At 32.3% G+C, this 14311-nt stretch overlaps 2 protein-coding genes across 5 annotated transcripts in view; one reads left to right on the top strand and one right to left on the bottom strand.

Annotated features, from left to right (window-relative positions):
• LOC145292136 (vesicle transport protein SFT2B-like) overlaps window positions 1-3022 on the top strand; it is an 84450-nt gene extending 81428 nt beyond the window's left edge. For all 4 annotated transcript variants that reach the window (XM_080138255.1, XM_080138253.1, XM_080138256.1 and 1 more), the window contains 2 exons: window positions 183-271; window positions 2687-3022. In XM_080138255.1, the coding sequence (XP_079994381.1) occupies window positions 183-271; window positions 2687-2726 (129 nt within the window). In that variant the 3' untranslated portion in view covers window positions 2727-3022. The remainder of the gene's footprint in view (window positions 1-182; window positions 272-2686) is intronic.
• A 2698-nt stretch (window positions 3023-5720) lies between these two features.
• LOC145292137 (eukaryotic translation initiation factor 2 subunit 3, Y-linked-like) overlaps window positions 5721-14311 on the bottom strand; it is a 33754-nt gene continuing 25163 nt past the window's right edge. Inside the window, exons 8-13 of the mRNA XM_080138258.1 lie at window positions 13732-13866; window positions 12738-12832; window positions 12080-12224; window positions 8580-8749; window positions 7801-7973; window positions 5721-6083 (exon numbers count right to left, since the gene is read on the bottom strand). Coding sequence (XP_079994384.1) covers window positions 6020-6083; window positions 7801-7973; window positions 8580-8749; window positions 12080-12224; window positions 12738-12832; window positions 13732-13866 — 782 coding nt within the window. The 3' untranslated portion in view covers window positions 5721-6019. The remainder of the gene's footprint in view (window positions 6084-7800; window positions 7974-8579; window positions 8750-12079; window positions 12225-12737; window positions 12833-13731; window positions 13867-14311) is intronic.

Below are 14311 nucleotides of genomic sequence, written 5' to 3' on the forward strand. Positions count from 1 at the left end.
TATTTGATCAATTTATATAAATTTTAGAATATATTTTTGTTTCGTCATGGATACTTACTTCAAAGATTTTCCTACATTTGTTTTTTAATATAAGGGGGAATTTGGGACAAGAACCATTTTTTTTTTTATTGTCCTCATCTATATTTATTGACTTTTTTATTTATTTATTTTTTTTATTACAGATAAAAAACTCTGGCTTGGCTCTTTTGTGCTGCATTCTTCAATTCTTGGCCCTCACGTGGTATTCATTATCTTACATACCATTTGCAAGGTAAACATTTTTGCCCTTATATATAAATAAACACTAAGTTAAATTAAGTTTATCTGATGAAATACTTAATTGAATTTGATTGGTATATTCATATTATATATTCTGTGAGATTGTAGATTATATATATCTAATAATAGCATTTCAGCCTGGCATTGCCCGGATGTTTGGAAGTGTATGTTGAGCAAAAAAAAAAAAAAAAAGCGGTCAAATTTTTTTAACTTTGACCCCTTTACATTTATTGTTTTGGGCTCAAATCAAGTTATTAAGTTAGATCCATGTCCAAGGAACCTATATCTAAAATTTCAAGTGTTTAGACCCAAAATTGTCGGAGTTTGGTAGAGTTCTCAAAAGTCAAATCGTTGAACTTTGACCTCTTAACAGCCAAATTTCTGGCCGAAAACCGATCAAAGATTTTCCCAAATCTCAGTATCCTGTATATGAAATTTTGAGTCTGTAGACTTAAAATTGACAGTTATTGCGTAGGGAAATGTACACAGACAGACACGTTCACTTTTATAGATATATAGATAGATAGACTAATAGGGTAAACAAAAATATATACGTATACATAAATATATATGGAAACAATTTTATGCTCACTGTAAGCTTTTTACACAAATATTATGCAAGTATAAATCAAGTAGAATATCTGCATGAGTATAATTACACGTAATAGTTAACTAAAGACGATCATCCCATAAGAAAACCGAAAAAACTAATAGGGAATTAATTAAAATGAATGTTTAAAAGAATATGCAAATTAGCTAGATCTTTTGTCTAGTGAATGCATTTCCACAACCCATATATAAGAAAATTGTATTTTCTTTTTAAATAAATAGAAAATAGGGTTTTTAATATGAATATCAATACGCACAAAAGAAAAACGAATTTATAGGAGTATAGATTTCTCTTGGTCTGTCTGTCCATTTCACTTTTTTTTGAAAGTCAATCTGGCTGAAATTTTGTATGGATCATGGAGGTTCAGCGAACTAAGTATTATGCTATCAGTTCGATGCAGTTACAGATTAATATTTAATGCAAAATTGGGCATAAAATTAACCATGTTCAACCATCAATTTGGTATATAGCACTCATTTTTAATCAACAGGCTATAATTTTTGCCTGTTTTTAATATCTAGTACATTAAGAAATGTGGTTCACCCAAAAGTATTGATAAGTTAGAAATATTAAAATAACTAAAAATTAGAAGCTTTGGCAATCAAGATTTAAAAATTTTATTTTTTATTTGAATTTTAAATTCTTTGGAAGATAACACCTTTTTAATAATGTTTGTAGAAATACATTCCGTAAATGTCACCAATCATGCAAGAATATAATGTTCTATCAGTATTTTTTTTTTTTAAGGGATCATTAAGGGTTTGTATGTATAGCAGTCATGTTGTTTAACCAAATGCTCTAAAAATGTTAAAACACAAAAACAACTTATCCAGATAAGTAGAAGAGTAACTTCTCTTGTCTTTGATAACATTTATTTGTTGTATATATATATATATATATATATATATATTTTTTTTTTACCTTTGTTTTGTTCTGTTAACTACAGTGAAAAATACCCAAATATTCAATTTAAATGGAATCCGTTCACTGACATTATTTAATGGAAAGCTTTATCTTTCTTTTTGTATCCAACAAAAATTCAAATTTGAAAATTATTTTCTGAGATGAAGATTGGTAATTTGTATTTGGATTATTCAAACTACTGTTCTCATCTTGAGTTATTTTCACATGCTTTCGAACAATGTAACTTCTGACCTTGAAGTGTATCTTGTCAAACTTCAGAATGTTTTTGTTGAATGCAAAAATCTGCACAGAATTTCAAACGGAACATTTTATTTAATCCACGAAGGTAGCATACTCTCATTCCATCAGCCATGACCAGGTAGAAGTCTTAAGTAACTCAAACTTGTATTCTGAGTTACACCGTAACCCTAAGAAACACAAACTTGTATTCTGAATATCACCTGCATTGAGAATTGAAGGTAAATCCTCAGTGCAGGTGATATACAGAGGACCTGAAGAAGGTCAGAGGTTACATTGACTAAAACGTGAAAATAACATTCAAGATGAGAACAGTAGTCCATATAATCTAAATGATACGAATGAGATATTAAATTTAAAATGGCTACTTTTAATTCAAAGGATCTTCTTGGAAAATTGTCCAACTTTTACTATGTATTTTTGTATTAAAGGTGTGTTTGAAGGTGTGTCAATGCAGGAATTATTTAGTCGCTAGAAACAAATAAATAATAATTCAAAGGGTTCAATAATTTTCAATAAATATTTATTTACCTGACTGTAAATGGTATATTTCTTCAAATATACCATTTACAGTAAATAAACAATGCTTTAAGCAAACTACAACATACTCTTTATATATTTTTTTCTATTTTCCAGAGATGCAGTTAAGAAATGCTTTGCTGCTTGTGTGGAGTAAAATTTGTTTTGGAAGAGTTGGATAGCTGTTGCATTCCAGCCATAGTAAGAACCAACAACGCCTGCCTTTGTGTCTCTCCGCCAAACTACAATTGTCAAGGCAGAATGGCAACTTTGGTTGTGTGAATAACAAAAACGAACTCATTCCTTTTCTTCCATTGGATCATAAAACTCACATCCATATTTTACAAATGGTCTCCATCTAACATTTTGTCAGCCCCAAATGAATAAATTATTTCCCATTTCTCTTTGCAGAAAAATAAATTTAAAGAATAAACATGCATATTTTTTAATAAGTTTTCCTTTCTTATTAGTTTTTTTTTTAAATATTTTCATTTCTTAATGGATACATACATATTTTGATTTTGGAAGAATTCTGGACAAGAAACAAAACACTTGTTTTACAAATTTGGTGCATGAGACAGTGTGACTCCATGTATATAAAACTAATTCCATCTTAAAGAAAAAAGGGGATACTCATGATGGGTTCAATGTTGTCTTTCATAAAAAAAAATTGGAGTTAAATACTTTAGTAAATAAAATACTGGAGAAATTCAATTTAAAATAATTTGGAAAATAGCACCTCTTTTTGAACAAAAATACCCTGTTGTTAATAATCTGTTATGCATGTAAAATTAAAGCCCTCACCAAAGAAAAACGGACATACTCCCATAGATATTTCCATTATTTAAAAATAAAATCTCATTGAATGAGGGGATTATGCTGAGACAGACCTACTTAAAAAAAAAAAAAAGTTATGTCCAAGATTATCTGCAAATAAATTCCATTGAATAAAGACTATCTAGTAGATATCTCAAGTAAACTTCTGGGTGGTCAAATGGTGACCAATAACAAAAGCCAGAATCCTTCAAGGTGAAAAGATTTGAGGAGATGAGAAGGGAGTCAGAGCCAGCCTTCCAAGGGGAAGGCGGTCAATTGGTTTTTGGTGGCCTTCAGGAACAAAATGTCTGTGTCGGGTTGGACTTTATTTTTTATTTTTTCAGTTGGCTAGAATAAAAAATCTCTCTTTAAGTCTGCCATTCAACCTAATAAAATGAGTGCCACTTGTAATCTCCTCCCAAAATAAATATTTCTTAATCTAAAAGGCTGTATATGTCTGTCTATCTCTTCTGGAACCAAAAGCTGCGCTAGAGGCCTCAAATGATTATTTTTTACGGGCCATTGGTTTATGGATCTTTGCCCAGTTAAAATACTTTTTAAGGGGTCAAAATCGAAAAAAAAAAAAAAAAAAATCGTTTTATCATAGTTCATTTTTAATCATCTTACATGCGTATCACGTTGAGTGCTAGTTTTGTTTTCTGTTTCGATTCTAGCTGATGACACCCCAATATTTTTTTTATTTACTTTTGAAATCAAGGCTCTATAATATATACAACATCTGGACAAATTAATATATATTTAAGCATATTTTACGACTGGGCAAAGCCAGGCAGTCCCCTCTTGGTAGTTAAGTAGATTTGTGGTTTTGCTTGGGATAAGAATTCTGTTGCAGTATGAACTGGAGCAAGCCTTAACTCTTGAGATAGACACAAGTGGAACGATCACAGCCTGTGTAGTGAACGTGCAACACAAGCAAACAAACTTGGGGATTTTAGTTCTTGATATATATTTTCTGTTTCATTAAGTCTTATAAGAAACATTGTATAAAATAATATAAAATTTTTTTTTTTTTTTTTTTTTCGTGTGTCCATAAGAATGTTTAATAATTCTTAGGTGCATTCTTGGGACTTGTTTTTGGAATGTCGACATGCTCAAAGTTTTGTCACTCAGTACCTATTGCATGATTTTTAGGAAGTGTTTTTGGTTAAGATGTGGATCAGGATATGATACTATGGACTGCCCCCCCCCCCAACCCCACCCTCAGACAATGGGAGGAAATGATTCACCATGCACATGATTGGAAATAGGATGAGTAGTCAGTTGGGAGTGGCCAAGAGGGAGGGTCATTTTCCACTTGCTTAAGATTTCTTGTCCTGACTCTATATATTTAGTTGATATGTTTGTGTAGATCAATCAGAACTTAGCAAATAAGGAGATGAACCGATAAAGATGCATCAATATACAACTGTCAACAATGTTTGAGATCCTTTATCACAGCAACAACTGATTTATACCCAATATGTCAGAGTTGTGTTTTCTCTTGTGAAGTTTGTATTTCTTTTTATCTAACTTATTAACTAGTGCAGTCCTCCAAAAAAAAAAAAGGAGGACAACTAGAATAAGATGAAGAAAGCCAAGCATTGGAATTCGTGATTGTCAAGAGACGTGTATGGTTTTATAAGGAAACAAGAGATGCCCTCCAACAAATCTGTTAGGTAAGCATTCCCTTGAAGATTTTTGTTTTAATCAACAACAGATATGCTCAAGCACAACCGGATAGTGGTTTTAGCTAGAAGAAATATAATCAACTGAGCAACAATCCTTTCTTAGCAGCCTGAGGAAACATGCAAAATCTCTGCGATAAAGACACTATGGATATTCTTCTCCCCTCTTCTGGAGAGTGTTGAAAAGTAATTCATAAAGATTGATGCAAGCCCAAAATTCATCCTAATTGAAAAAAAAAAAAAAAAAAAAAATGGCATACATACTTGTCATGGAATGAAAATATATTCCAAAAATCACAGAAATGATAAAGTTTTTTTTTTTTTTATAAGGAAAACCATTTTTAAACGATTTTAAGCAATTAACGTGAAATCGTTAGCATTACAAAGCTGATCTTACAAGTTTGAATTATTGTGAAATTATCTGCCCCTGTTTTTTGTTTTCAAGATGGTAACAGAAGACTGCCCTTTTTGTTTACTCATAAAATTTAATTTTCTAAGTTAAAAATCATTTAATGTGATTTTTGGAATATGACATCTTCATTCTTTGATAGGGATGTAGATTGTACAGATTTATTTTTATTAAGTTGAATTCTGGAACAGAACAGCTGATTTATCAACTCAGAGCAATAAAAGAATCTGGACTAAATAGAAAATGTTTCCAAGAAATATTCATTTATTGAAATCTTATTTTGTTGTCGATGCAAACTGTCCACAAGTCATTTGGTTTTTGCATGCAGTGAAAAGGATGTCCTGAAACATCTTACGATCGAGGCAACTGATTTCCGTAACTGCATTATATTACAGATGCACACTCATATGCACTTGCTTTTGTTCATATCAGTCAGGCTGGCACGATGATCTTGTTTTCATCTTCGAATGATCGACAGGCTAAGTTGCTTACTCATAAGGTTTTTATTTTTGTATTTTTTCATTACACGTTCAATGAAAATTATTCATCAGGACCCAAAGGCTTAACGGTAAGACCACGACGAATTTGGCCCCATCCAATCAACCTAAATTCAAAGAGAAATAAGATATTTCAGTTTAAGTGCATCTATTTAAACAAAAACATGATAATGTAAAAACAATTGTTTTATTTAATGCTTATTCAGAATTCCCTCCAAATACAAAAAAAAAAAAAAAAAATTTGTATGATATATGTACACATGATAGAAAGAAAATATTGTAAATTGATAGTTTTTTTGTCTCTTTTTAACTACCCACATTGCCAGGCGAAGGGTTTAGTCATACTATTTAAGATACACACACAATATCCTATGTTAAATTGAGAGAAGATATAGAAATCATACTGGAAAAAAAAAAAGTGTATAAAAGGTCAGTTTTCAGTATGAAAATGAATTTGAAACACTACCTTATACATTATATATATTAAGCAAATTGTAAACAAATAGACAGACAGGAATACGACTATTATAATAGATAAGAAAATTATATCACTAAACTTCAAGCAGCGATCTTGCGATGCCATTTTGAAAATAGTCTAAAAGAACAGAATATTGGAAAAAACAGAAGGGGGACGGAGCATTGGAAAAAATTCAAAATATCTACTTGATTAATTTATGTGATTTTGGTTGTGTGCGAGAGATTTTGTCACAAGTACATACATCATACAGATTTTTCTTTATTTTTGTTTTTTCATGGTGGAAAGGAAGTTTCTGGAAAACAAAGTGAAATATAAGGGACGTTTCAAAAATAATGCCTTCTAGAAAAAAAACAACCGATTCACAGGCACCCGTTGAATGTTTACAAAGCCGATGTAGTTGATGTCAATACAGTTAGATGAGTTTGTCGATTTCACTTTTTTTTTTTATTTTTCTTAAACTTTTTCTTCTAGGGGATGGGACATCCAACCAGATGTCTGACATTTACCCCTATTTTAGTGAGTCCAACCAAGAGATCTTTTCAGGATTCTAGCCGTCCCTTTCAGTGCAATCGTTTGTATTTCACTTGCACTTGGTTCACCGGGTATGCTTGCTATGTACTTTTTAAAGTTCTTTTTCATAAGCCCAGTTGCACCTATGATGACTGGTATAATTGAAACGTCTTTTAATTTCCAATTTCGTTTCATATCATACATAAGTCCTTGATACTTTGTAATCTTTTCCCTCTCAACTCTGTTAAGCCCTGTATCATTGGGTACACTGACCTCTATTATGGTCGCTTTTTTGTTTGCTCTGTCCCAAATCACTATATCTGGTTTGTGGTGATCGATGTGAGTGACAAAGCATGCTCTAGATTTTTACAACTGAGACATAAAAAAAAAAAAGGCTGACACAAATTCATTTTAAATGCTACCATTCCGATCTTTTAGCTATTCAATGTTTTAATTTTTGAGTTAAAAAAAAAAAAAAAAAAAAAATATAAGGCCTTACTTTTGGAATGACCTTTGTAAATTACACCAAGCCATTTGAACTATTTAAACATACGAAAATGTGGAAAAGCCCAGATTTTTCTTTTAATCCAAGTGAAATTAGATTGGTTTCATAAGATCAAGGTTATTAGAGTATTTCATAATTAAAAAGTGAAAAGAAAATCCAATTTTCTTAAATGTTTGTAGGAACATCACGTTAGTTTTGTCTTAAGATTACCTGACCCCCCCCTCCCCCAATGCAATTAAAAATTTGAAGGCATCATATTAATCTGTTTAAATAGATTAACGGCGGGGGGGATATTCTGGACAAGTACTTCTTTTTGTAGTTCAACACTTACCGCCAATGTTTCTCAACTCTTCGGCTAAGAGCAATTTTCTCTCCAATTTCAGTGCAAACTGGTGAAGTAAGCACAATTTTAGCCAAATCGGCCCTCACTGCCAACACACGGCCACCAGTGGATAAGGAACCAATGTTGACCATCAAAGTCTCATTTTTGGCAAGTTTTTGCACCTTTAAAATAAAAAATATAAAATAAATAAAAAAAAGAAACAATCAAGGCAATTAAACTCCCTTCAATTACAGTTGTACATTTAATCTAAAATAAAGACGTGTGTACCATAATTAGAAAAAAGACTACACAAAGCCAAAATTTTTGGCTTCAAAATAAATATAACTGGAATGAGAATCTCAAACATTAAAAATCATTCATTTCTAATTTAGTTATTTAATAAGAAAATTTAAGTTGACGAACAACGGTCAGCTCCAGTGATTGTTTTAAATGCCAAGAGGAATCTCAGATATAAAAAGGGCCAAAATAGAAAATTTCATCCATATTAGAAAAGGTTAACAAAAAAAAATTTGAATTTTTAAAATAAATTTTTAACAAATCAATAATACTTTTTTTCTTTTTAAGAAATAGAATCAATTAATCTAAGTTCTTACATCTTTCAAAGTCTTATTTACATAATTTTTTTTTTCCTTTTTAAAATTACTCCTTTTTTCATTGGCTGTATCTTCCTTTCTCTCTCCAGCTACTGGTCAAATACTACTACTACTTTCTTCATAAGGGGAGAAAAAAAAAAAAAGGAAAGTTTTTCAGAATTGGACAATTCTTACCTTTGCTCCCTTTTTGTCTCCTTCCGTTTTTACTCCCAACAATCTTCTCAACAAGAAATAGGAAATTTCCAATTCTGTGTAAATTTCAGGGAGTACTTTAACAGCTCCAAGGACATGACCGACCATTCTGTCAGCACGACATAACGTGGGATCCATCTTGGTACCAACACCTGAAATTTAAAGAAGGAAGAAAAAATAATTTTAGAGTTTATCATTTGGTTGAAAATCAGGTTTGTCAAAAAAAAAAAAAAAAAAAAAAAAAAAAAAAAAAAACTGGATATTGTGGCAAGCTCTTACAAGTATCAAACATTAGAATACAACACCACAGATCAAACAAAGATATTACGCTCACAAAATGATTAACTATGCCAAAGAACATGCTCCATCTCCTGTCAGCAAGAGCAAAGAGATGACAAAGTAGCTAATGAGAGACTGATAACCTTGGTGTACTACGTTTGATTTTAATTCGCTCTACAGGAACATTTTCATTTAGAGAAGTTGGCAACCTTCGTTTGGTATCTTCCATAAGTACTCAATATCTTTCTAGAAAGAATTCTAACTAAAAAGATTAAAAGGTTGGTTTTGGTTTATGGCATATCAGCCCTTTCCTTTACTTCATGCCGAATCCAGTGATTTTGAAGAAAAATCTTTTAATGTTTTTCTCAAGTCAGTTTCTATTTAACCCATAGTTGAGACCCTAACAGGTACTACCACTCTGGGTCAGAATGGACTGGGGAGCAATGGCAATTAAAGGGTGGCTCCACACTCCCCAAAGCCCACAAGCTGGGGCCTCACCAGCGGATATAGTTTAAGGTCATATCCAGGACCAAAAAGATATAGGAGAAATAAATGCCAACAATAATTGTTCAATTAATTCAAAACGAATAATGCTCAACAACAATCAGCAAAAGCTACCAACATTTTGAGTATCAAACTGAGCAATGATAGGTTTGGGAACTGAGATAATAGATTCAAACCATAATTTTTAGAAATTTGTTTGTATACAAGGTCATTAAATATCAGGAGTACTGTAGTATTTCAGAACTGGTACTGAATTTCATCTAGTTTGATAGTTGTGTTTAACTTTTTATTTCTGTGATGTTGAAGTAGGTGCTGCAATCTTCATTATTTAATGTGAATTTTGTATATCATGAAATTTGAGGTAATAGTAATTATATATATATTATTCCTTATTGGAATTTTTTATTTTTGAGATGAGCATTGTATGTTAATTTTATTTTATTTCGGACTATTAGTCTCATCTTATCTTTTTATTGGTGCACAACGTTTCGGCCAACTTCCTCTGGCCTTCGTCAGGTGGTAACCGCGACGGATAGGAACTTCGAATCTTCTAACTGCATTCTCAGCCATCACTGCCATCCGTAGTTGTTGTCGTCTCACCACATTTTTGACCAATTACCTCTGGCACGCTTTGGGTGGGATTGAAACCGCTATCTTCAGACAATGTTCATCTGGAACCGTAGAGATTCAACGTCTCTATCAACTGCGCCACGAGCCCCGAAGCGTGCCAGAGGTAATTGGTCAAAAATGTGGTGAGACGACAACAACTACGGATGGCAGTGATGGCTGAGAATGCAGTTAGGAGATTCGAAGTTCCTATCCGTCGCGGTTACCACCTGACGAAGGCCAGAGGAAGTTGGCCGAAACGTTGTGCACCAATAAAAAGATAAGATGAGACTAATAGTCTGAAATAAAATAAAATTAATAATAGTAATTAGTCGAGAAGTTTCAATGAAATTCTGTTGCTATTTGATTGCTTATTTTTTTTTATCTGTAATTTTTTTTTTCCTTTAACAGTTGTATTTCATTCAAATGGGTTATAATTGTGATTTTTAAAAATTTATTTTCCCAATTATTTACTAGATTTTATTAATTCGATTTTTGTTGACTTTGAAAATGCATGATGACCGAAGTTCACTGAATTTGCAGTCAGCCTTAGTAATCATACAAAAGGAACAAAGTCCTGCAATTTTTGGAGGATGCAAACAGACTTTCAATTCTTCTACATCTTTGATGCCACCGCACCATCCACAAACGATAAAGTTGATTCAGAGACAAGAGCGATAAGGCCACTTTCTAGTATCATCCAATTGCTCAAGTGGGAGTCCTTAATCATGATTTTTGTCTTTTACAAGTATTGAATTCGTGTTAGGTACCATTTTTGTAAACCCCTCTAGTCCACATGTTACATTGTATCCTGAGATGATGTTGAAATATACCCCCCCGCCGTCAAATTCCATAAATTCTTAGTGCAAAGACCATTTCCATATCAGATAAGTTTTGTTTTTTTAATAACCCTTTTTCACTGCCAACAAGGCATATTACCACCTGAACGTAAGGGGCTACTATTTAGGATTGTTTCTAGCAAGGGACTGAGGAGAGTTGAGCAACAAGATACGTTTACACTATATTTAAACTTTTGTAGGTTGATAGAGTTAGGGAAGTAGGAAGGAGATTCCAAAGTCTGGCATCTCTTTGTCATTTTCAATCAATAACTGAGCCAATCGAATAACCTTAAAGTTGGTGATGTGATCAGTCCATCTCACGTGCATAATCAGATGAAGGACATCTATAATATAAATCTCACCTGTCTGTTTAAAATGTACGTCTGCCTAAAACTTAGACAGAGGCAACGGATTTTCACAAGATTGGTATGATTTTGAAGCTCGAACCTTCGGACAACAAATATTGAAAAATTGGCCAAAAACATTGATTCCTTCAGCCTCAACTGGCCCCTTTTCTACAGGGAGGGGTCACTTTTATCACCAATATTTTCAAGTCATCCCCTCTTTTCAATTGCCTAGCCTTAATTTAAACCTATGTCACTTGCGGTTTGGCGATGGACACAACAGCAAACATCACCTTTTTTTTTTTTTCACAGGACGGGTTTGAGCCTGCCTACTACCACTTATTTTGTTAAATTTTTTGCTCAACACACCTCCAAACACCCGGGCAACTCTGGGCACCCAGGCTAGTTGTCAACCCTGTGTACCTCGTTTCACTATAGAACCAAGGTTAAACGAATAGGATTGATACTGAGAATCATCACTAATAATTTTGCACAAATCACTCTTAAAAGCAAATGGTAAAAAAGACAAAAAAAAAAAATTTCATTTAATTTGATCAAGTAGTTTTTATTTTACAGCAGAAAAACACATTTTTATGAGAGCGCGTTGAAATCAGCCATTATGAAATTTGTTGAACACGCCATGGGGAGATAACTCCAGTTAAAGCGCCAACACTCCCTCCCCATCTTTATTACTAGCTTTTCTTCCTAAAAAGCTAACCCTTTGCTCAGTATCATACATTATTTTTTCGCTGTAAAATAAAAACTATTTATGAAATTAAGTGAAATTTTTTTCCGGAGAACTTCATTCCATAACGAATACATACAATATAACCTTTTTTTCGATATTTTCATTTTCGAATGTCTTGATTAAACTATACAAGTACCGAAAAAACTAAGAATTAGTACGTACCAATCAATCCTCCAGGAACGGCATATTGTAAATCGTTCTGTTCAGCAAGAAGCGAGAGGATTCGTGACAGGATGGGTTTACAAGACAATTGACCATCTTCCTCTTTACTGACAATTCCAGGCCGTACTTCAATCTCCTGTCCAACCTGAGGGGGGAAAAAAAAAGTTTGTCAAAACTGAATACCTATTTCCAATAACAGACTTTCTTTGAAAGAAAGAATAATTCTAGTCCCGAATTCACCTTATAGAGATCTATATGATGTGTGTACGTGTGATGAAAAAAGTATTCCAAAAATCATGTAAATTGATCAAGTAGTTTTATTTTTATAAAGAAAATCATTTTTTTTAGCAATTAATGGAAATTCATAGACCACAATCCTCATCCTATAGAAACACTTGTAAATTAAGGCCAAAATAAGCCAAAACCATTTTTACATGAAGCTTTAATGGTTTAAATTTAACTCCCTCACAAAAATTTAATTTTTTTGTGTATGAAGTAGATTATGACTGAATATTTTGTTTTAAAATAATTTTGTTGAATGGTAAAGGGTTAATTTTTATTTTCACAACCTGAATATTTTGTACATGATACACATCAGTCTAACTTTAAAAATATATGGATTTCATTATTCAAAAGAAAAATTAAAAAATTGACCAACCGTAAGAACGCCTTTTAAAATACTTCCACCGGCAACACCGCCTTTGACTTCATTTACTTCACAGCCGGGTTTGTTCACATCAAAAGATCGGATCACTATGGAAGAGAAAAAAAAAAAAAAAAAAAAAAAAAAAACTTGAGCAAAAAACAGAAAAAAATAACAGCTTGAAATTAGCTGTATTTACTTGGTGAAAAACTAAAAAAATAATTCAAAAGTCATTTTTTGTAAATAATATTAAAAAAATTTTTTTTTTTCTGATTTCATTTTTGATTGCAATAAATATTAAAAAATAATTCAAACAGTATTTATCAATGTTGTTAGCATATTGCTTAACTATTTCAATCTTTAATTTCAAAGTCTGGGCGTGAGAAGGTGCTGGTTTCTTCTTTCGGACAGATAAGTGAAATGCGTTAATTATTACAGAGTTGACCATTTTATCATATAAAACAAAATACTTTGACTAGATAATCTCCCACATGAAATGAACGCCCTATTGTTTCAGAATTTATACATGTAACCTCAATAACACTTCAAATCCTCTCTACATCATCACTAGGGCTATGACAACACTATATTCTTTTCATTGTTTTGACTCGAGTAAATATCCGACACAGTTAATCAACCGAGAACCACATCACTCTATATAAAAGCATAAGATATCAATGGATACACATTCAAGAGTCAAAACAATAAAAAGAATATGCTGTTGTTCTGATCATCACATGGTTAAAACTAATTAAGACGTGTAAATTTGTGATCCAGAGGCCAAATATTGTCAATTATACCTAATTGACAATATAACACCAATATCTACTAAGTAATATGTAACAGTTTGGTCATTTATTTAAACATAAAAAATGATATTTGCAGAAATATTTGTCCATCTACTCTGAAAACGAAACGAGTGGCGAACATTTGTTTTTATAAAACAAGAAACACGAAGGAAATTAAATAACATTGATGGAAGAAAGAAAATAAATTTTGTTTGACTTACCAATGAGTCTTGGTTCTGACGTAAAATCCCTGATTGGTACTGGAATTTTCTTATGTATATATTCACACACGACATCAATATTGTATTTCAGCTGTGCTGATACGGGAATAATGGGAGCACCTTCAGCTATTGTGCCTGGAAAATGAGAAAGAAAGGGTGAAATAAAGAAATAAATGACAGGAAATATCAAATGTCAATTTCATGTTATCAAAAATACATTTGACTGTTTTACGGCATATCAACATTTTTCAGATTATTTAATACCAAATAAAGTTGGATTTATATAATAAATTCCACAGCCAAACAACGTCGCAGCCCACAAGAGCCATGACAGTCAACAAACCGAAAGTCCAAGACTCGAGTTTCGCCCTCATTTGGGCTCATCAGTTAGACACATCCGAACTCAGGATTCGAAACCCGAGCCTCTTGCATGCAAGGCAAGCACTCTACCAACTGAGCAAAAATTTGAGTCTTGGACTTCCGGTTCATTGACTGTCATGGCTCTTGTGGGCTGCGACGTTGTTTGACTGGAATTTATTATATACAATCTCTCACATTCTGAATATATATATATATATCT

The sequence above is a fragment of the Euprymna scolopes genome, chromosome 13 (genome assembly GCF_053919585.1).
Source record: "Euprymna scolopes isolate OS-2025 chromosome 13, ASM5391958v1, whole genome shotgun sequence".
NCBI lineage: Eukaryota > Metazoa > Mollusca > Cephalopoda > Sepiida > Sepiolidae > Euprymna > Euprymna scolopes.